General features: G+C 36.3%; 3 protein-coding genes across 4 annotated transcripts; 1 reads left to right on the top strand and 2 right to left on the bottom strand.

The window, feature by feature from the left end:
- Positions 1–199: 199 nt before the first annotated feature.
- LOC127946779 (eukaryotic translation initiation factor 3 subunit J-A) lies at positions 200–4,510 on the bottom strand. 2 transcript variants are annotated; one of them, XM_052543538.1, is made up of 9 exons: positions 4,378–4,510; positions 4,149–4,237; positions 3,878–3,929; positions 3,441–3,532; positions 3,259–3,279; positions 2,673–2,787; positions 2,437–2,601; positions 2,283–2,356; positions 200–1,341 (listed from the first exon to the last, which is right to left on the bottom strand). In XM_052543538.1, the coding sequence occupies exons 1-9, from the start codon at positions 4,397–4,399 to the stop codon at positions 1,210–1,212; spliced, it is 762 nt and encodes a 253-aa protein (XP_052399498.1). In that variant the 5' UTR covers positions 4,400–4,510; the 3' UTR covers positions 200–1,209. The 2 variants fall into 2 exon arrangements, with proteins under 2 accessions (XP_052399498.1, XP_052399499.1); XM_052543539.1 differs by lacking the exon at positions 3,259–3,279.
- Positions 4,511–6,478: 1,968 nt separating this feature from the next.
- LOC127946776 (amyloid-beta A4 precursor protein-binding family A member 2) lies at positions 6,479–19,644 on the top strand. The gene is made up of 11 exons (XM_052543533.1): positions 6,479–6,646; positions 10,037–11,582; positions 12,647–12,686; positions 12,876–13,021; positions 13,180–13,266; positions 13,458–13,640; positions 15,137–15,316; positions 17,929–18,141; positions 18,231–18,350; positions 18,545–18,685; positions 18,973–19,644. The coding sequence occupies exons 2-11, from the start codon at positions 10,080–10,082 to the stop codon at positions 19,042–19,044; spliced, it is 2,685 nt and encodes an 894-aa protein (XP_052399493.1). The 5' UTR covers positions 6,479–6,646; positions 10,037–10,079; the 3' UTR covers positions 19,045–19,644.
- Positions 19,155–23,007, bottom strand: LOC127946903 (dual oxidase maturation factor 1-like). The gene is made up of 7 exons (XM_052543720.1): positions 22,809–23,007; positions 22,464–22,521; positions 21,912–22,046; positions 21,608–21,815; positions 21,286–21,500; positions 20,474–20,691; positions 19,155–19,169 (listed from the first exon to the last, which is right to left on the bottom strand). The coding sequence occupies exons 1-7, from the start codon at positions 22,953–22,955 to the stop codon at positions 19,155–19,157; spliced, it is 996 nt and encodes a 331-aa protein (XP_052399680.1). The 5' UTR covers positions 22,956–23,007.
- Positions 23,008–23,126: the final 119 nt, after the last annotated feature.

Below are 23,126 nucleotides of genomic sequence, written 5' to 3'. Positions count from 1 at the left end.
TTGTGTACTCAACAGAAAAACAAAAACAAATGCAGTTTTGAAGCAACTAAAGGGTGACTAAATTATTAGTTTTAATTTTTGGGTCAACTATAGCTTTAGGTCTGATGAACAGCATTTTATTCTGTCAATTACCACATAATTATGATCCATTCCTCAGCTAAGATAAAAAGACAATATAAGAAGCAAAAAAGACAAGCGATGGATTTTAAGCAACTTTTATTAAATTAGATCTTTATAAAACAGTGCAGTCTATCATCGGCTTCACTGATCATAAGTCTCTATGATTCATGTCTATCACTGTAAGTTGTCAAAAAAATGGAAAGTCAAACAACACCTGAAAAGACCCCATGTCAATGTTCGATCCCTTATACATTAGCAGATCACACTCATTCATTGCTGGCATAGTTGAGGTCAAATGAGTAACTGCATAATGTGCTGCACTGAAAACGTGTTGTATTTGTAAATATTCACATATTTCGCTCTGCAAAATTTAGGTAATGCTAATAACACTGCAATATATCTTCCAAATGGTTCAGGGGTGATACTTGTGGTCTTAGACTTTTCATGGAATGCTTTACGAGCTACAAACAAAAAGGTGTTATTTTCAAAGCATTCTGCTTCAATTAGGTACGCTACACTATAAATTTACTTATCTAAACAAATGAGCTCACTGTAGTCTATGAACAAAAAATGAAACTCTGATTGTAGACATGATTTATAAACCAGGTGACTACCATATCACCACTGTAGGTTATATAGGTTGAGTTAATCGACTTGGTTTACGAAAGGAACATCCCATTCATAAAGGAAACCGACTGAAGCGGATACGACGATAGATCAATCCGGACTGAAATTTGCATAGAATGTCATTTATTTCCAGGACATAGCAGTCACCGAACAATAACACTCTTTGTTGCCTGGACTGTGATCATTAATTGATGCTGCAGATTCACATTTGTGAAAAGGGCCCCATTTTATCAGGTTTATTATACCGACAAACATTGACCTGAATTCACAAATTAAAGACAAATACTGCAGTTAATTGATTCTCTGCATAAACCACTTTGAAGGGAGAGTGTGCATTGCGTGGGATGGTGTTCAGAGTATTCTAGCATGGTTCTGGTAGTGGGCTTGACTGAGGGGTAAGGTCATGCTGTTAAGGTGTGTGGTTCAGCAATCGGCAAACACTAGCAATGGCTTAAGCCTTGGTCACATGAAATCCTCGTAGTCTTGTGCATAGCCTCCGCCGAACTCCCCGTAGTCTGCGAGATCATCTCTCTTTGTGGCTTTTAAACCTCCTCCTGGTAAAACTCCCTTCTTTTTCTTTTTACCTTTGTTTGCCTATCGAACAAAAAATATATAAAAAAATTAAAATTACAATACAAATAGTACATATGGTATGGTATATAGGAGTAAACAAAACATTTTACATAAAAAGGATAAAGCATTGAAAAATATAATAATTCCTAGTTAGTAATTGTTTGATATTGAATGAATAGTTTGCCCAAAAATAATCATTTGCAAAAAATGTACTCCGATCTGGTGAAATCTATAATTCCATCCTTTGTTCACCAGTGGATGTTCTGCAGTGAATGGGTGCCATCAGAATGGGAGTCCAAACAGCTGATAAAAACATCAAAGTAACCCACACCACTCCAGTCCATCAGTTAAAGTGTTGCGAAGCAAAAAGCTGTGTTTGTAAGAAACAAATGCATCGTTAAGATGTTTTTAATTTTCAAACTGTCACTCCTGGCCAAAATAGGAGTCAATAATCAATAATAACACTTCCTAGAGTGAGGAAGGCCATCTGCTGTTGTTGTCTCACATCAGAAACCACCAACACATTTGTTTAGTTTTTGTTTCACATTTCTCTCCTGATTCAGATAAGAGGATTTTTTTTTTTTTACTAGAAAAAGTAACATTATGGATGGAGAAGTCTATTTTAGACAGAAGCAACGGGTTTAAGTTTATGAAAATGATGGATTTTATTCTTACAAGCGCGCAGCTTTTTGTTTCTCAAGACATTAACTGATGGACTGGAGTGTTGTGGATTACTTGTGGATTATTGTGATGTTTTTATCAGCTGTTTGGACTTTCATTCTGACGGCACCCATTCACTGTAGAGGATCCACTGGTGAACAAGTGATATACCGCTACATTTCTCCAAATCTGTTGAAATGAAGAAATAAACACATCTTTATCTTGAAAGGCCAGAGGGTGAATACATTCTCTGCACATTTAAAACATTTTGGGAGAACGATTCCTATAAATAAATTTCATACCTTTTCTTGTCTCTGTTTTTCACTTAGTAACACTGTTAAAGAATTGTTAATTTTCTTCAAGTCATCAACTTCCACTGCAAAACCGAAAAATGTCATGAAGTGATACATAAATCATATTATGACTGACAGAACTATCAAATATAAATATACTTACATGAAAGACACAGGTCCCTAAATAGTGACTCTAAAAAGCTGGAATAGTGTATTGATTTCTCACAGGAAGAAATTTTTTCTTTTAGCAACCGCTCAAACTCTGTGAAGTCTTCTTTTGTAGAGGGACTCATTGCATCAATTCCTGAAACATTATTTGATACTACACCTACAAACAAGAATAAAAGTTAATGATTTGGGCTTATTAGGGGTAAACATGTGGATCTGGAGAGCACTTACCGAATACTTCTTTTGCTAGTTCTAAGTCTGAATCTTCCTGTAGTTTTTTCACTCTAAGTTTTTCTGCCAGCTCCTCTTCTGGTGTGAGTTCTGTGCTGTTTTTTGACTCCTCTAACTATTTAAACATATTACAGTTAGTAAAAGTGTTGGTATATTCTTCTATCACACTTATGATACTAATAAAGGTATGAGTTAACAATCAGACAATACATAGACTACCATTCAGATGTTTGGGGTCTGTAAGATTTTTTTTTAAGTCTGTATTTATTTGATTGAAAATGCAGTAAAAACAGAAATATTACAATTTAAAAGAACTGTTTTCTATTTGACTATATTTTCAAATGTAATATATTCCTGTGTTTTCAGCATTATTACTCCAGTCTTCAGTGTCACATGATCCTTCATACATACATAAATACATACATTCATACATATACACATACATATATACATACATATATATTTTTTATTTTATTTTATGTTATTTTTCTTTCAGAATTCTTTAATGAACAAAAAGTTAAAAAGAATGTTTATTTGAAATGGAAATCTTCTGAAAGTATTGATTTCTTTAAAAAATGTTACTTACCTCCAACGTTTGAACGGTAGCCTATGTATATAAAAAATTAAAAATTACAGTTACAAAATGCTGTAAATATAACAATGCTTTCAATGTTCCTCAATGTACATTAAATATTTAACAATCATAGAAAACATTCAGCATTACTTGTTACTGAGAAACAGGCTTAATTAAATATTGTCCACACTCACTCGTTTTTGGAGCTCCTCTTGTTTTTTTCTTTGTAAATTTTCCTTTTCCTTTATTTTTTCGCTGAGTTTCTTCTTTTCTGTAGGTTTAGTTTCTGTATGCGAGAAAAAAAAAACAGTTAAACCTCAAAGATAACAAACCTCAAAGAACATTACAACTTGAAGTACAGCTGAAAATGTATAAACATATAATGTTAATGTGTGAATAATTTTCAAGCCATTTTAAAATGTTAGTGTTAATTTGGTGTTTAATTAACTATGAACAAATGTAAAGTACAAAATCTATGCTTAAATATTATAAATATAAGTAATTCAGAGAACTAGAAGTCAACTGATAAAAAATAAAATTATAAATACGAGGTTAAAATACATTTTGGGGGAAAAAAAACAACAATGTTCCGTTTGTCAGCTACCAAATTATGTATTTCATGTCACTGTACCTGACTTTTTTTCCTCGTCCTTTTCCTCTTCTTCGTCATCATCCCAATTATCCTAAGTTACATGGAAAAATTGTTTAAACCACAAATTAATGGACCTATATTACGCTAAAATTCATCCTCATCGCTCTGTTTTGACACTCTTGAGTTAGCAAGAGCAGCTAGCAAGAGTTAGCTAACTGTTACTTCTCGACAGATGAGAGACTTTCTCAGCTGTTACAGAGTAAAAACACATTTTGATTTGCGAACGACAAATAAAGCGTTCGCTACTAACTTTGACGTCGTCGTCTTCATCCTCGCCCTCCCATTTGTCACGAACTGCCGCCTTTTTGAGAGGCTCCTCGAGCTCGAAACTATCAGCATCTGGACAATAACAGCGCGTTAAGACAGATTACTTAATGACAGCCGTGATTCATGATGACAGTCTATTGGATAAAACATGTTAATATAAATTCGTAAGGTCAGAAAATAAAATTAACGGTAGACTTTAATGAGATTCTTACCCCAAGAATCTGCGTCCGCCATGATGTCGGACCAGCTGAGGGGCACGAGCGCGTGAAGCACACACACCGCGCGAAGACTAACAGAAATGTCAAAATAAAGGCCCTCAGTCACATATATAAGGCATGGCTCTCTTAAAACCCAGTAACGGTGTAATATAAGAAAAGTGTTAAATACTTAAATCGTATCAGTTTATTAGATTTTTGAAGCTTTTAGTCCATGTGTGTAAGCCTTGTGGTCATACCCTGATAGCAAACGTACATCAATGATACATCTATTTTGGGGTGACCATATTTTGGATTTCCTAAAAGAGGTCAGTGGTGCAGGTGGGGTGTTGAGGTGTGGTTGGTTGGTGGATAAAGTGATACCGAAAGCCACAAAGTAAGTCAATCCCAAATATCAAAACTCAAAATATGTTATTTCCATATATAAAATACATATTTTACAGCTGATCATAAACACAGCTAAAAAGCTTCCTACCGTTTGCCCCTTCTTTACAAAAGTAACTTAGCACAGTTTTATCAAAGGTAGAATCAGGGCTGTAGCTGGGGTTTAGAGCCCTGGTGCAGGTTGCATCCATGTGCCCTTTTTGAAATTGTGGATTAATAGCACTTAAATCAATAGAACAAAGACAGAAATTAAACCATGTTTATTTTTTTCATGTTTGGAGACATTCAGGTACAGAAACCGAATAATCAAATGGAAAATAGCATTGCATAGCCTTCACTGTATAAATTAAATATAGATTAGGCTAGTTCTTGTTAAGATTTCAAAATGAATTCAGCCAAGAGCAGTGAGTGGTCTTGTTTTGATTTCTTGGATTAACATTAAGGGCACAGACATCAGTCATGGGCCCCCATTAATTGTATTTGTCACCACCTTTCTACTAGTGACTTCCCTTGAATGCAATACAAGCATTTCATTCAAATGTAAGGATTTGCTGCTCAACAGATCCTGTGCTCATTGAAAATTATCTGATCTTCCTTCAGAGCACGTGTGATCGCTAAATCAAAAGTGAAACAGTGAACAGTAAGCGCTCATTCAAAAGAGATTTAAATACTCCGCACATTGATAGCGGATCCCTGATGCGCAAAAACAGTGTATAGGTTGAACATCACCTGACAAACCCTGGAAAACAGGTCTTATTGCTTCCACTTGTTGGAGAACGCGCTAACAGCCGAAATAAATAATAGCGATATCTATGGACTGTTAAGATAATCATTTAAACTAGCTAACTGTTTTTGTTGTTGATGTTTTATTCAGTTTTTTATATAGCCTATAAATGATAGTGAAAAGAATAAAACTAGAAAACTTTTAGACATCATTCTGCATATGTGATGGACATTGGTTATGATAATCATTGGTATCTACTTTCAAGGCATCGAGAGTAAAAATGCTTCCAATTTAACGAAAACGCTTGAACCGGTGTTGTGCCCAATTTCGACCCTCTGCCGAATTATTACCCACCTAGGTAATAGGTTCAGGAGTAGGTGTGGGGGAGGGGTTAGGATTAAGGGTGGGGTTAGGATTAGGCAATCAGGTAGCGACTTGAACAAGGGGGTTAATAATTCGTCAGGGGGTCGAAATTGGGCAAAACACCGGAAGCGCAGAGACCAGGTTAACAGAATATGGAAGTCTATTCAAGAGAAACGCTTAGAATGTTTGCAGGAGCACAGGACACAAAAAAATCATGGTAATGGTCAGAAATTCAGCTGGAGCAGGATTAAGAAAACATGAATACATAAATACAAAAATGCACCCAGGTCCAAGAAGGGGACATGTCTATTTGACATCTGCAAGACCTATTTTTTAGGGTTTGCTCTTATCTGGAAAGCATCTGCTGTGTACAAACAGCAGCTAGATGTCTCTAAGATGTCAGTATTACATTCATCCTAAATCATGAACATTTTAAAGACATTTTCTGAACGTCTTTGACATCTGATAGGAAACATCCTATATTGCATATGAAAAAATCCTCGAAAAAAACATCTTGCAAACGTCAAATAGATGTCTCAGTGATGTGTGCTAAAAGGGGTTTTGCTAGTAGCCTACTCTTTGCTATGATGTCTGTCTCTTTAAAAAAAAAAAAAAAAAAAAAAAAAAAACTCATAAAGCGCCTCACTGTCCCGGGATGCTGAGGGTGTGTGTTTAGCTACATCCACGCTCCTCAGCATCTGTGGTGCGTCAAAGACATGTCCTAACATTCGCCCTGTAAATGTCTGAGGAAGACAACGAAATCATATTTGGCTGCGCAACGCCAAACTGGCTCCGGTAAGCACTTCTTTTTTAAAGCTTGTCGTCGGTATTAAATGATATGGCAGCCTCTTCGATTTGAGTCAGTTCTATATTAACTGCACTGAAAGACAAAATGCATATCCTGCTAATTCTCATCGCCACGCTATTGTCGTGTGAGTGAGTGCACAAGCATGTGGCGTCTCAGTGACAGTGAAACGGCGACGTATTGCTATATTCTCTGCGTATGAGACGGCCAAATGTTTCTTGTGATGTTATTATGTGCAGAAACATTTTGTCCTCGCTTTTAAGGATTAGAAGTTTGTATTAATTTGGGTTGAGAGGAGTCCTGGTAGATGTTATGTTGCAGTAATTCCGTCTCGAGAGTCCAGATCACTGGGAGAATGGGTGACGTCAGAACCGCTGGATATTAGGCTTATTTAGTGCTGAAGGAGGGTCACTGAGAAACTTTTCAAAGTATTTAAAATTCTAAATTGAAAGAATGTTGTGTGAAGATGGTACATATGGCAATAGCTGTATAAAAAAACAAAAACAAATCAACAACATTCCTAACCACCAATCTACCATGCTGAAAAGCAACTCAAACCTGCATAAACTGCTTTCATGGTCTTTTCCCTGCTAAAAACAAAACAACAACTACAAAAATAGCTAAACCTAGCCTAAGCTGGTCTTAGCTGGTTTAAACTGGTCTCACAGCCTGGCCAGGCTGGTCAAGCTGGTTTTAGCTGGTTGCTCTAAATGGTCTACCAGCCTGACCATAAGGAAGTGGCAAAAACCCCTTTAAAACAAGCCCGCTGATTACCTTTGACTAGTTATGACCAAACTGGTGGACCACCTAGAACCTCTGCCAATCTTGACTTCTGAGAGGCTCTTTTTATACCCAATCATGTAGCCAAATGACCTAATAAGTTGCAAATTGCTCCTCCAGCTGTTCCTATATATATATATATATATATATATATATATATATATATATATATATATATATATATATATATGTGTGTGTGTATATGTATATGTATATATATATGTACATTTAACTTTTCCGGCCTCTTATTGCTGCCTGTCCCAACTTTTTTGGACTGTGTAACTCTCATGAAATCCAAAATGAGCCAATATTTGGCATGACATTTCAAAATGTCTCTTGACTTTCAACATTTGATATGTTATCTATATACTATTATGAATAAAATATAAGTTTATGAGATTTGTAAATTATTCCAATCCTTTTTTTACTCACAATTTGTACAGTGTCCTAACTTTTTTGGAATCAGGTTTGTAATTTTAAATATGTGGTTTCTAGGCCTGGAAAAGTCTTGGAAATGTAAATTTAAAAATATAAAGATTTTAAATCTTAGAAAGTCATGGGAATTTACGGTGAATCATGAATCATAAATCTCAAAACATAGAAAAGTATTGTTACTAACCTCTGTAAATGGCATGGAAATTTAGTGGGCAAAATATGTGGGAACGATTTTCACATAAATAAGAAATAAAGGCACATTTCTGCAATGCTGTATAAGAAAGCTCTACAATTTAGACCCTATGGAGAAAAGAGACACTGCAAATTCATTGATAGTCACTGAACATAAAGGAACATTGAGGTAAACAGGTATATTGGCCAATTAGAAGTTGCTTGCTGATCTAATAGTGATACTAATGTGTTCGATTTACATGCTTTGACCAAGACTGCATTTTCAGCTTAGACTTGCTGTTTTTTCTTTTAAGGTCTGGGCCAATTTCCATAGTTTATTTATGAGGAATACAAATCTATTTACTTTGCCACAACTACATTAAATGCAGATAGATTAGCAAACTGATCTCAACAACAGCTTGAAAAACATATCTCTATCCCTGAATCTCCATGCTTAAATATTTAGCAATACAATGGCCTGCAAAATATTTTGACACTTAAACCGTGCTTAAAGGTTGTTTCAAACTTTGTTCAGTTGCTTAGTCTAAAACTGAGTTTGATTCCACTGCCCTCATGCTGCTTTTTGGGTCTTATGTAGGTAAGTGTTACCAAGATCACCAGATTTTCCCGATTTTCAGTATGGATAATGATTAAGATTTAAACTAAAATATCATTCCATCTGTGGGTGAAGGAAGCTTTTGTTGTATAAGGGGACAAATTAAGTGAGTCAGAATCAAAAACAGGAGGCTGTATTTCCACTGGGAATCTGATGCTTCTTATCAATAGCGAGGAATCCCTGGAGTGCAGGAAAATATCAGCATGTTTCCTGCTGATGCACCTGCTGAACTGTGCAAATCTGTCTCCCTGATGCTGTGGTGTACTGTGTTTGATTTGGATGAGGTTGTTTTCCTTAGAGGTTTTAATACAGCTCATGAACTACAAAGTCAAGGTGTAGGTGTAAACTGCATATAGAATGATGCTATCTGATCAGTTTGTGGATATTAGCACACTTTATTCCAATGCATAGTGTGTTGTGCCAAATAACAAATGCATACATTTTGAGAATTCCTTGATCTCTACTTGGTTATTGTTAGGCTATATGTTGCACAATTGGTTAGTATGTTATACTAAGGGACCCAAAATAACTTTTGGACCTGTCAAATTCAGAAAATGTATAATTTACTGGCCATGAAATTGTATTTTGAATTGTGTTTATTATACATGTATCTGTCTATATGTATAGGTTTAATATGCACTTTATTTACATGCTTGTAGATTACGGCTCTGTTCACAGTAAATGCTGCTCCACACAAAATAAAATATTTAAACTATTACTACATTAGTTTGCATGTTTTGATGTCCATATGCTTTTTTTTTTTCAAGAAATAACAGTGTCTGTAGCATTTCTGTCATAAAGAATTGGCCAAATATTAAATATTAAGTGGACATTTGAGTAAAATATTGTTCAGTCAATATTAAATGAGCAATAGATTGCACTAAAATGTGTAAAAATAGTTAAATAAAAAACATAAATAATAGTTATGATCATATTGCTTTGTTACATTATGTATTTTAACTGTTTTGTTCAATAAAACCATATGATTACCTGCTTTTTATATTTTGTTTGAACCAATAATTTATTGGCTTATTGCTATTATATGTGTTTTTTAGTCATTTTAAAGTCTATTGTTAACTTAGGTCCATTTTGTTCCAACAAAAAAAAAGATCTGGATACTCAATCATCAGATTAATCGACGTTAGTGACAGCACTAATTTTGATTCTAGAAATTAATTGTAGTGGTTTAATATGTGGAGTATTGATTTCTGGAGAGAGTAGATAAACGTAGTTAGATGATGTTCACTTAGTAGATCGTTTGTATGTCTTTGATTTAAATCGATTCCTGATACTGTCACGAAGTTAATAAATACTCACCAAAACCAATTTCAATCAAATATGCCACTTTTTAACTTACATTTTACATACTTTGTTTCAGGGCTGACAGAATCCCACTTCTGCGAGGCTGATGAAGGCCAGTCATGGCTCTCAGGAGAAGATCGGGGACCGGAGCCATTGTTTCAGAGCTCATCCCGTCAGCCATTAGCAGTGCTCCTGAGGGAAGTGAAAAGCTCTCTGGAGATGGAGTTGATCCAGTTCCTGAGGAAAAGCTGGACATCCAGCCACCCTCACTTGTGACCGCTAGGTTCTGTCTAAGTGATGGGTCTGAGGACGACTCTATCCAAGGCGAAAGCCCTCTTCAACAGGACAGCATGGAGGAGGACTCACTGTCCGAGTATGATAATGTCGTATCAGGGGAAGAGAAAGAAGAAGAGGAGCATGATTACGAGGAAGATGAAGAACTGCAAACCGAAGCAGACAGGATGACCTACTATGTCCACTGTTGTCCTGAAGATGAAAGCTACATGGAAGGAATGGATTGCAATGAAGGCGCGGATGGAGCCGAGTGTCCTGGCACGTCTCGGGATGTCCAGGATATCTCTAAACCAAAGGAGGCTTGGGAACATACAGAGGGCTTTTACAAGGTTCTGCAGGAAGACGCAACAGCAATGGTCTACAAACGTCCAGAGCCTATCACCGAGACAACCTTCGTACAAGCCCCCATGGCTGAGGACGAGGAAGATGAAGAAGAGACAGAGGAAGAAGCAGAAGAGGAGGACAGTGAAGAAGAAGACATTGTTGGGTTTTTTCACTGCGAAGGGAAAGAAGCAGAGTTGAACAACAATGAGATCCAAAATAAAGGTGCTGACAGCTTTCCCAGAGATGGCAGAAGTCGTCCTCAAGATTCCAGTTGTGCTAAATTGGGTCAAGAAAGTGATGCACTTAGTAACTATAGAAGGAATCAGGACATCCCCAAACACGTAAGGGATGTCCCTCGAGGATCAAGTTGTCCTCCTAGAAATCAAATGGAAAGGGTTCGGGAAGAGTGTGCCAGTGACTGTCCAAAAGATTGTGATGTCCCTGTGGTCACAGAAGGTACAGGAGACCCTAGACAAAGTTTCAGATACGGAGCACATCAGTCGAAGAGAGTACACAACACAGACCTCACTAACAATAAAACTAAGTTCGCAGATCCAGAGGACAGAGGCGTTTGGAAAAAAAGACATTTGCTAAAATACTCTACAGAGGATGACAGGGACAGACATGGGAAACTTCCACACAAGCAAAGTAAAAGTCCTGAAGACAGCAAAAACACAGGACAGGACCATCCCGTTTGTAGTCATAAACCAAAGGGTGGAATAGAAAGAAAGATCATTGGGGATGTTGAGCAGATTGAGAACAGAGTTAAGACCAAACTCAAAATTTCTCCAAACAACTCTGGGAGGAACAAAGGTGCATCTGATCCGACCAATAATGGGAAAGAGGCTCCTGATAGTTCCAGGGCCTCTTCAACATCATCAGACATGAGAAGCAGCCAATCCAGAGCCCATGTTAATACACATGTACAGTCTCCAGACAAACGGCTACATGAAGACTTGACCAAACCTGGTGAAAAGGAGAAGACAAAGCCTAATCAGGAACAGGTAACTCTGCAGAATACTTTACTCACTGTCAAGAAGTCTGCTTTCTCCTTGCAGGGGAGCATGTGAATCCATGTGATTGAATCCTTGTTATTGTTCCAGCATTTATTCTAGATTGACCTATGTTTTAACACAAAAAAAAGGTGAATGGTCGTTTTGCATGTTGATTGGACATCCTGTTCTTGTCTTAGCCTGTTCTTGGCTCTTGATAGCATTGCACCAGACTTTTATCAGTGGTCCGGCTTCTTCTAGAGAAGCATAAGACAGTCCTCTCTAATGAGATTTGAAGATTTACATCCATCTTCAAACTGCAGGGCCTCAGGGATGCTGGAGCCTATCCCAGTATCTCGGGCCACCAGTGAGGGAAACACCATGGACAGGTGTCCAGTCAGATTTGAAGATTTGTCTAAATAATAGACTAGATTAATGTTCAGCCACCGAACAGTGGTCCAATAAAGAGTGGAAAAGTGGTTATTGGGAAAACAACACAACATTGCTGTTTTATATATAAACCATTAGCCATTTGGTTCCAAAAACTGAAGCTAATTATGTGTATGCTAAGTCTACCAATTTAGCTCATGTTTGTATACAGGGACACAAAGTTTGTGATTACATTCCTTTTAAATTGAGTTGTCCTGTTTCTGCTTATATGTATACTCCTCAAAATCTGTAAACCTTAATATATCCAAGTATATCCACATCTAAATTATCAATTGTTGGACCCTTGAAAGGTGAAACTGTAACTGCTACAACGGGACTGGCTATGGACAAAATAAAACTGATGTCCACACATTTTTTGTATCATTCCTATGCTTTCAACAATAATTATGTCTTGTCATGTCAATTATAAATTGTACCTATAATCAAAATATAATAATTTTCTGTTTCAATGTTTCTACTGGTTTCTCAGAGTAGTCCAGAGGAAAGTTGTACATGGCCACCATCTGGACAAAAGAGACTGGCACGTTAACTAGTTATATGCTGAACCATAATAATATAATACATGCAATGGGACAAGTTATAACCTGTAACAGGATCTGTAACTTAAACATTGTTTTGCTTTTCAGCAGGCCCAGAGAAATCCCTCTTTCCCAAGCTTTGTGGACAGTAAGTTCTGCTTTATTGACCCAAAACTGAATATTGTGACTCAAACCTTTTTTTAAAGACTTAAAAGATGCATCAGTCTGTTTGTTGATAATTGGAATAGTATTGATATTAGAGTTAGGTTCAGAGTATTAGCTTAAATTTCAGGTGTTTTATTAGCCTAGTTGTTTATCCTGCTCTTTCGTTTATTAGTCCCTGGTCCATGTGAGCCAGAAGACCTCATCAATGGAATAATCTTTGCTGCAAACTACCTCGGCTCGACCCAGCTGCTCTCTGACAGAAACCCGTCCAAAAGCGCGCGCATGAAGCAAGCTCAAGAAGCTGTGGACTGTGTTAAGGTATTTTATAACCAAAATATTGGAATATTTCTGCTGCCTTGGCAAGGCTCTCGTGAACGAACGTTGCTTGAAATGTGCTTTATGGTTTAATGTTTTGTGGGAACAGAACATTGTCAGACGTCCCCTCTCAGTCCACTAGATGACACTGTTATTTTTAGTCTGTAGAGGGTGAAGCTCAGAGCTTGACAGAGATTGACTTGTTCATCTCAACCAAGGCCATCAAGGTGCTCAATGCCGACACACAGGTAGGTATATTTCATTTAACACTGGTAATTATGTGAATATATACAATATTTGGTCAAATGTACTTTCAGAGCTGTGGTGCAGATGTTTTAACACTTTTCACTTTAAAAGAACTGGATTTACAGTAAAGGGCAGTTTAGAGAATTAATGCTTGCGTACATTTCATTGACTGACTCCTGGTCCTTGTTCACAGGAGACGCTGATGGACAACGCCCTCCGGACCATCTCTTACATCGCAGACATCGGTGAGGTGGTGGTCCTGATGGCTCGCAGGCGTCTGTCGAACGCCTCCTCACTCGACTGCACAGATTCAGGCCTCGGCACAGAAAGTCGGAAGCAGTACCGCATGATGTGCTACGTCTTTGAGTCAGAGGATGTGAGATTTATCTTATAATAACAAATAGTGTGAATGATAATGATTGCCATGAATTGGATTTCGAGAGAAAAGATTAAAGCTTAAGTGTTTTGTGTGTGTTTGTTTGTTTGTTTGTTTTCAACTAATGGCCATGGATTTTACATTATTTTTGCAATTGCAAGCTTTTTCATGCAAGTAGCACAGAAACTACACACTTAGGCTTAAATCTAACAATCCAGAACTGCATAATAAATCTGTCCTTATGTCAGTGCTGATTGGTACCTTCTAAATAATATATGTACCCATAATAAAATAATGGAATGATCTTACATTCTTCACATTTATGCAATGATTAAAAAAATTAAATACAGGTTTGCAGGAAATGCAGAATTCTGTGAATTTTAGGTATTTTAACTTGAGTTAATAGATGTAGGCATGGGGAAATTACTTGGCACACATGTTAGTTAAAAGCATTATCAAATTCGCTTAATTATTTAATAAACAACATGTAATATTTAATATTGAATAAGCTGTTTTTAACATTTAATAAACAACCAAACTTTTCTTGTGTGACTGAAATCATTACTGAATCAGCCTAATTACTAAACAAACATATATAATTTAATATCCAGTAAGCAATATTTCATATTAATAATTAATATAAAAAAGTATCTGTAGCTGTATTTATTGTCTTCAAATTTGTATGATTAGCCTAAACAGTTACTAAACAAATGTTTAATATTTAATAGGAATATTAATTTATTAATATTTCCTACATATAAAACAACAACAGTGCTTTCATTGGTGGGAAAAGCATTATCAAATTAGCCCAAATGATTTCAAAACAAATATATAATATGTCACATTTAAATGATTAGTATTAAAATTCAATTAAAAAAAAAATGTTATCAGTAGCCGAAAGCCAAAATAATCACTCAACAAATATATAATATTATTTAATCCTAAATAATAACTAGGCAAATATGTAATATTGAATATTTGATAAGCAATATTTAACATCTGTATTTACTAAACAAGCACTGTTTTTGGTAGCTGAACAAATGGTCAAATTAGCCAAAAAAAATTACTAAACAATATATTGCATTCGATAATAAATATTTAAGATTATTATATAATAAATAAACTCTATTGATGTAAGCTGAAAGCATTATCAAAATAGCCCAAAATCTGACCAAACAAATATATAATATTTAATATTCAATGAGCAATAGTTAACTCAGTATTTAGTAAACAGGCACTATTTTTGGTGGCATTATCAAATTAGCCTAAATAATGACTAAACAGTCAGGCGTGTGTAACTGTGTGAATGTCTGAATGATTCCTGGTGGTTTTGTGTTTGTTCTTCCTTGTGTTCATGTGGTGCTCATGTAACGGCATGTTTTGACTCTTTTCCACCCTCTCGATTTGACTCAAGCACTCTCTCGCTCTGAGATGTCGTCACGTGGTCAAGTATCCTCCTGTCTCTGAGTGCTTGGCCTCTCTCTCCTCCCTCACAGGCCCAGCTCATCGCACAGTCCATCGGTCAGGCGTTCAGCATGGCCTACCAAGAGTTCCTCCGAGCCAATGGGATCAATCCCAAGGACCTCAGCCAGAAAGACTACAGTGATATCCTGAACACTCAGGAGATGTATAATGATGACCTCATCCATTTCTCCAATTCTGAAAATTGTAAAGAGGTGACTATAGCACTGGAAACATCATCCCATAGCTATAATTAGCTGCTTTGTGTCCCAGACATCAAACTCAAATGTGTTTTAATGCTCCTGTAAGTCTGGCCTCTCCTTTTCCAGATCCCACTCTCCCAGTCTTTCCTAAAGCATTCCTATCACTTTCCACTGTCCTGTGTTCAGTGTGTGTTTCAGTGCTGATGGTGATAGAATAGAGATTAGGGGGCCGATATATATATATATATATTTGCTGTTATGAATCGAATGTATTTAACAGGTATGTAACTATAACAATTATATACATAAATATATGTATGTAGATATACAGTGTATCAATGATATTTATACAATTATCTATACTGTATATTTATGTATATATATATATAATGCATATAATTATATAAATTATTTTATATTGGTGATATGATTATATAAAATATGTAAATATATAGAAATTATATATATAGTACATTTACTGTGTGTGTGTGTGTATATATATATATATATATATATATACACACACACACACACACACACACACAGTATGTAGTGTGTATAAAATATTTTTTAATCTTCATATATAAGATGTATTCTTAATGTAATATGTAATATATATTTTTCTATATGTAAATTATTTTATATTAAAATATACATATATTAAATGATAATAAATGGCATATAGCTATGCAAGTAATTATATAGCTATAAAAAATTTATTTAAATATATATTTCATATTTTTATATATTAAAGTATTTTTTAATACTTATGCATTTTATATGTAATTTTTATATTAATTATGAATATATTAAATAATTATTAATTATATAACTATAAATTGTGTGTATATATATATATATATATATATATATATATATATATATATATATATATATATATATTAGGGGTGTAACGATACGCGTATTCGTATTGAACCGTTCGGTACGACGCTTTCGGTTCGGTACGCGGTACGCATTATGTATACCGAACGGTTCGTTGGAGTAATTAATTATATTTGAAAAAAAAAAAAAGAGAGAGAGAGAAATATAATGATATGCGTTCAACAAGGTAGCCCAATAACCCAAACAACGTAACAGGCAACGCCCCTGACACTCCCGAAGAAGAAAAAAACACCATCTTATATGTTTATGTTAGGCTACTCAGCAGGCGCTCGCTCACTCAGTACACGCTGAAGGCTCGTTGCAAAATAGCCAATGCGTTTAACAGACTAGAAATGAGAAGATCCCCCAATAACCAACAGGTCTGGTGTTTGGGTGCACTTTGGATTCCCTTTAAGCTATAATGGTGATGGCAAGAGAGTGGTGGATAAATAAACAACGGTATGTCGCATCTGCAACATGACAGGGTACACCAGCGGGATTACAAAAAAAAAAAAAAAAAAAAACAGCGGGAATATCTGGGATATATGCGTCAGTACTATCTGGGAAAAGACGAAAAAAAGGAGAAACATGCACGCAGCAAACTATCCCTGCAGCATTTAGAAACTATAGCTTACAGGGAATCCAACCCAAACACCAGACCTGTTGGTTATTTTAGGATCTTATATTTCTGGTCTGTTAAATGCATTAGACATTTTGCAACGAGCCTTCAGCGCGTGCTGAGTGAGCGAGCGCCTTAGGGGCCGTTCACATATCGTGCCTAAAAACGCATGGAAAACGCTAAGCGCGTCTTTCTCCTGAGGCGTCTGTCTTTGCTAAGCAACAATGACGTGCTCTCTCCATGAGACGCGGAAATTTCAGCGAAGGATAAATGGATTTGCAGCTCTAAAAATCGCTTGCAGTAGCTCTGCTACTGAATTTATTTCAAAATTGCAATCCATATACAACTATGATCAGCTGTTCCTTCATCTTGGCTGAGCTCTCAACGTTGTTACGGGAAAGGATGAAGCTGATTGGTTGGTTCTTGTCACATGACCCGCGGTGCGCTTGCGGCATTCTGAAAAGTTGAGATGTTTTTACATTTTGCTGTATCTAAAACGTACCGAACCGAACCGAACCGTGACATCAGTGTATCGTATCGAACCGAACCGTGAATTTTGTGAACCGTTACACCCCTAATATATATATATATATATATATGTGAAAACTATTTTGAACAAAAAGATTGTATAAATTTCATATAATATATTTTATTTTTATATGTAAGTATTGTATTATTTCTAATTAATAAAAATTAACAAAAAAATAATTACAAATAATTAATTAATTAATAAAAAAAACACCATATTTGTAAAAAAATGCTCTCAAGGATTTATTCATTCAAATATATCAAAACTCAAATGTGCAAAATTATCAGCTTATGCTGATCACAATGATTAAATGGTTAAATACCATTAAATGGCAGTGATAAATCCTGGTGTGTCACTGGTCCCCTGCAGTAAATTAAAATAATATTTTTTGCTAGGTATTCTGCCACACGCTACGTCACAATGGTGTTAAAATCATACTTCTAACAGCAGTTAACACCTGTCACCCCATATTCGTTTAATAAATGGAGTATTTGGTTCCTTTTTTTACACTGTTTTCTGACTTCTTTAAGTTCTTTCTTTGCTCTTTAGTCGTTATGGATTTGTCCTGATTTTGAATCATATTTCTGCGCTCAGCTTCAGCTAGAGAAGCAGAAGGGTGAGATGCTGGGTGTTGTGATCGTGGAGTCGGGCTGGGGCTCCATCCTGCCCACCGTCATCTTGGCCTGCATGCTGAACAACGGCCCTGCCGCCCGCTCCGGCAAACTCAATGTGGGCGATCAGATCATGGCGGTCAACGACACCAGTCTGGTGGGCCTGCCGCTCGCCGCCTGTCAGGGCATCATCAAGGTTTTGACGTATCTAAGCATGTACTCAACACATACATGTCATTAGACTGCAGTATCACACGTTTCTGTGTCTATGCGTGTGTGTTTCAGAGCCTGAAGAATCACGTTCAGGTGAAACTAAGTGTAGTGAGTTGCCCCCCTGTTACTACTGTCCTCATAAAGAGACCCGACCTGCAATTCCAGCTGGGTTTCAGTGTCCAGAACGGCATAGTAAGTGTCAAGGATCAACACCACTAAAAGAAATTTACGTTTATAAAATAACAAATGTCTAATGCATGACTGTCTGATTACAGTAACTCGGCTTATCTGATCAGCGGATGTGTTTGTGCATTGTTAGGGGATTTTTTTTGGTTGTATCGTGAATAATTTCAGTCTAACGCAGTCATCCTGCTGTTGAATTGCAGATCTGTAGTCTGATGCGTGGAGGTATTGCGGAGAGGGGCGGAGTGCGAGTCGGCCACAGAATAATTGAGATAAACGGACAGAGTGTGGTCGCTATGGCGCATGAGAAAATTGTCCACGCCCTTTCAGTATCTGTAGGAGAGGTACGGCAATATATATATTTTAATTATTAGTAATAGTCCAATTACATGTTTTCAGTTTCAACTGAACTTCAGTACGGTACAAATCCCTCAAAATAATACGCGAATACTGTACAGATAGTACTTAACACTCCTGTCTTTTGCCGTTAGTCAAATAAAACCGACCTTTATTGTAAGCACACGGAGTCATCATCCTTTTCGCATATTTGCACTCATTTTATTTTATTATGTAATGTATTAATGCCACGAATGCTGTTAAAATGATGTTCCTTTCATTTTTTTTTCAACAGATAAACATGAAAACTATGCCTGCCATCATGTTCAGGTTGTTAACTGGCCAAGAGACACCGGTGTACATCTAAGAAATCATAAAACTGGGACTTTTTCCTGCAGCTAAAAAAAGTTTACAGCTCCAAAAAAAAAAAAAAAAAAAAGGGCAGAAAAATATTGAAAAAATAATCTCTGTCTTGCTTCATGTGGCTGTAGACTGCGAAGAAAACACAAAGAAAACCGAATCACATAACAATCTGATCAAAGGAGTGATGTTACTTGCTTATTAATGCAATGATAGTCTTCCATGCCAGAATTATTAGTTTGTATATATTTTAAATGCCTTTTGGTTCAAGCCTTTTTTGAGTTCTTAAACTAACAAAGTACTATTACCACGTGACTGTACTAAAGTTCAATAGATCAATACAGTAGGGCGTATTTTGTAACAATACTCATTTCACAAACTCAAAGATTAACAAGTGGGCTAAAGCATGCTAAAATCCAAAGATAGCTGTTACATTTGCTGAACATGCTTAGTCTTCAGTGTCTCTGTGATAAATGGGTACTGTACACTGTGAACGAACCATTTCAGTAGATTACTTCTTCAGCATGAAGACTGAGAATATACTAATCAGAAAACCTGAGCTGCATTCATGTGTACGTATGCATGATAAAAAATTTAGTATCACTGAGATAGTATTATTATTTTTGAATTCGATATTATTTGTATATTCTCTGTTTTGATTTTAGTTTTTTTAATGTATGTAGAGTTTATACAACTTCAATTTAAGCCTTCTTCATATAGATGTGATTTTCAATTAACATTTATTTCTTTTTTAAGTAATGAAAATATTTGTATTTTTTTTTTTTATTAGCTAATGGTGTGTGTGTGCATATTAATTACTCATAAATTCATTATTTTAGAATTAAAAATCAAATTACCTTTGAACTTCCGAATTCAGATGGATCACACATTGAAAAAAAATCAATGCAGACTGTATTTCAAATGAAACAATGCTCATATGGTTATGAATTCACTCTTGGTATTGCCAAATGTTATCGCATTTGACTAAAAAGAACTGTAACACAAATAATGGAAATAGACAGATTGTAGAATTTGTATTTTAATTTTGTGCATTATATACATATATACAGTACTTATGATTATGCAGTTTTCCCCCAGCAATTCAGTGTGTACGTTTTCAAGTAGTAGTTTTGGATGGCAGCACACAGCCCCTTAGAGTCGCTGTAAAAAAAAAATAATAATAACACTAATATTTAATCAAACAGCAAAGACATTGAATTTTAAACCAATGACACAATTTTGGTGTAAATAGTAATATGCTTTTGTTGTATGGAAAAGAGCAGCATGTATATTCTTCAGAACATCTTTTGTGTTCCACAGAAGAAAGAAACTCATAAAGGTTTGGAATAACATGATTGTGAGTAAATGATGACCAAATCTTTTTTCTTTTCAGATAATGTTAATGCAAATGCATTTCTTTGTGCTTTGAAACGTACTGTTAATGTAGTGATCTGCTGAGACGAGGACACATTTCCTGTCTGTGTGTTGTTATCATAGATCACTCCCTCTAGAAAGCCTGAGTTGAGGTAGCCTTCACCAGTATGGCATTCATCATCCTCGTTGTCCACGCCCACACTGAACGCCTCCCTCATCCTCGCAGAACACAGACAGTCCAGTAGCACCACCACCAAACCAATCACAGCGCACAGCAAACCTGAAAATAATCGAAAAACACACACAAAAAAGATTCTTCATTGGCATTAATGGTTCGATGAAGATCATCCATAGAACCTTGTCATTGCACAAAAGGTTCTTTATAGTGGAGAAATGTTCTTAAAATATTTAAATCTACTTCACAAGGTTCTTTGGGGAATTCAAAAATGGTCCTATGACATCACTGTGAAAGCCACCTTCTGGAACTTTTATTTTTAAAAGCGTGAAATATTCTCCTCAAATAAAGGTTTAAATGGATGCCATAGAAGAACCCTCCCATGAACACTTGTTTTCCTTAAAGCGAAGAACATTAAAAAGTCATCTAAAGAACTTTTTTTTCACTATAAAGAACCTCTGGAATGAACGTTTCCATTGATGTTAAAGGGTCTTCATGGAACCTCGAATGCCAGTAAAGTATATATTGCACATAAGGTTCCTCAGACTGAAAATAAAATGGGTTCTGTTCACCCAAAATGGTTCACCAAAAGTATTGTCACCACAGATTATATCTATATCATTTGATATTGTATTTAACATATGCTTACCAAGTCAAACACTTTTGAAAGTGGTACGCTTTCCCATAAAGATCATTTACCTGTAGCCAAAGCGATCCAGAAGGAATGGCTGTAATCTGTCTTTAAAGACTCTGCACCTATACTGAAGTCACATGGGATCACATTGAATATAGTTGAGAAGGAAGCCATGGAGAAGAAAATGAAAGCGGCCGTGGCTATCATCATATAACCGGCGTAGAGGATGACAGGCATTGAGAAGAGGATATTGGCCACTAGCCAGCAGCAAAAAGCCGTCCTGTGGGAGAAGGCCATTCTGTACTTCAGCTTGCTTTAATTTGTTGAATAGGATGGGGTTTCTTTACACTACAGTAAGACATTGGTGGTGTCTGTGTGTTGGTTTACCACAGATTGGCTGAGGCGAAGCGGCCTGAGTATCTGTACTGGTAGATGAGGCCGCAGGCGCTGTTGCGAGTGAACTTCTCTGCGATGTAAAGGATGGGGTTGGGAAGACCTCGCTCCAGCGCGTCATCGTACTGCTCATCTACGCTGCTCGACCACCTGAAGATCTCGTTGTAGTCAATGGTCTCATTTATCTGCAATACTGGGTCGCCTGTTGGAATGGATATCGAAAACCCATGAAACCTGAATTGGACTAATAATATTCTTGATAAGTGGACCATAAATCTTGATGACTCATGCGGTTTACCTTTGAGTGTGATGTTTATGCCATACAGCCCCACATGAAGTCCCACCTCAGCGGACACCACAGCATTACTGAAGGATTTGTAGCTGGCGTTGGCTTTCACGCTGGCTTCAGCCCAGTCTCCAGTAAAATTCAGCACTGAAATGGACAAGAAGATCACAGAATTAAAATGTAGACTATGTTATACAAGTTCAGCAGCTCTTACTGTATGAAATGACACAAGATAACTGGACTTATTGAGATATTTCATTCTTTTGTTCTAGTTGAATTTTTAGACTCTTAAACTTAAAAATGCATGAATGCAATTGCATTATGTAACAAATATGTCAAACCGAACCAATTAAATTTAATTATCACCTTGACTTTGGTTAAAAGTCATCGAAAAACTTGGCGAGGTTAGAAAAGAGCTCTAGCAATGCAATGTTGTCTAATGCTATGTAGTTCTTGTATTTTAAATTCCAGGTACATAGGAAAATATTTTTGAGGCCAATATTACCATATCTAGCAACAACTTGAGTTCCAGACTAACTTGAAAAAAATACTTGAAATACTCACCTACTAAAACAACTCCAATAAATAAACTAATGATTATCCTGAACGTCCAGAACAGTCTCTGAAAAAGAGGACATTTTTTTGTATATATATTAATCTTCTTTTTCCCCCCACAAACTGGCACAAATCCTTTGTGATATTTTAGACATCTTTGACATAAAGAGCTGATGTAAAAGACTTAACACAAGGTTTGTAAATTAACAAGGGCACTAAAAACGTAAAAGAAAAAAAAACAGAATTTTACTCTAAATGGTGTTACTGACACTGATATTCAACAAAAATAACACATAAATTAGAAAGCTGTAGATAAAGAAAAGCCTTCTAGACAAACTGATCCAACTCACTTACCGATTTGCCACGTATTCCCGGTAGAATGAAGAGGAAACTGACAGCCAGAACCGAGAAAACCAGGATCGCGACCAGCAGGCTGATGTCGACTATGAACGGGCTCCTTTGTAGGGAGTAAAACGGGTAAATGCCATCGTAGAAAGTCATCTTCCCTCCACAGGCGAGAACTATAGCTGAAAGAAGGACAGTGTTGGCCAGAGGCTCAGTTACCTGAAGATTGCAGATTACAGTCTAGTGTGCGAATTATACAGTGATTTCAGGAGGGCCGATATAGCTACTTTTGAAGTGCGCCTACAGCGAAACCCCTACTCGAGCCGA

This window comes from Carassius gibelio, chromosome A25 (genome assembly GCF_023724105.1).
Source record: "Carassius gibelio isolate Cgi1373 ecotype wild population from Czech Republic chromosome A25, carGib1.2-hapl.c, whole genome shotgun sequence".
Lineage (NCBI taxonomy): Eukaryota > Metazoa > Chordata > Actinopteri > Cypriniformes > Cyprinidae > Carassius > Carassius gibelio.
This window is presented reverse-complemented; position numbering and strand designations above follow the sequence as displayed.

Bases quoted from the DNA above. Each gene is read 5' to 3' on its own strand.
- LOC127946776 (XM_052543533.1), top strand. From the start codon at position 10,080: ATGGCTCTCAGGAGAAGATCGGGGACCGGAGCCATTGTTTCAGAGCTC. The intron at 13,641-15,136 runs GTGAGATTTATC...CCTCCCTCACAG, and splicing joins ACGTCTTTGAGTCAGAGGAT to GCCCAGCTCATCGCACAGTC. The intron at 15,317-17,928 runs GTGACTATAGCA...TTCTGCGCTCAG, and splicing joins ATTCTGAAAATTGTAAAGAG to CTTCAGCTAGAGAAGCAGAA.
- LOC127946779 (XM_052543538.1), bottom strand. From the start codon at position 4,399: ATGGCGGACGCAGATTCTTGGG. The intron at 4,238-4,377 runs GTAAGAATCTCA...GTTATTGTCCAG, and splicing joins GGCGGACGCAGATTCTTGGG to ATGCTGATAGTTTCGAGCTC. The intron at 3,280-3,440 runs GTGAGTGTGGAC...TTATATACATAG, and splicing joins AAGAGGAGCTCCAAAAACGA to GCTACCGTTCAAACGTTGGA.
- LOC127946903 (XM_052543720.1), bottom strand. From the start codon at position 22,955: ATGACTTTCTACGATGGCATTTACCCGTTTTACTCCCTACAAAGGAGC. The intron at 21,816-21,911 runs GTAAACCGCATG...CCATTCCAACAG, and splicing joins CATAAACATCACACTCAAAG to GCGACCCAGTATTGCAGATA. The intron at 20,692-21,285 runs GTAAATGATCTT...GATTATTTTCAG, and splicing joins CTGGATCGCTTTGGCTACAG to GTTTGCTGTGCGCTGTGATT.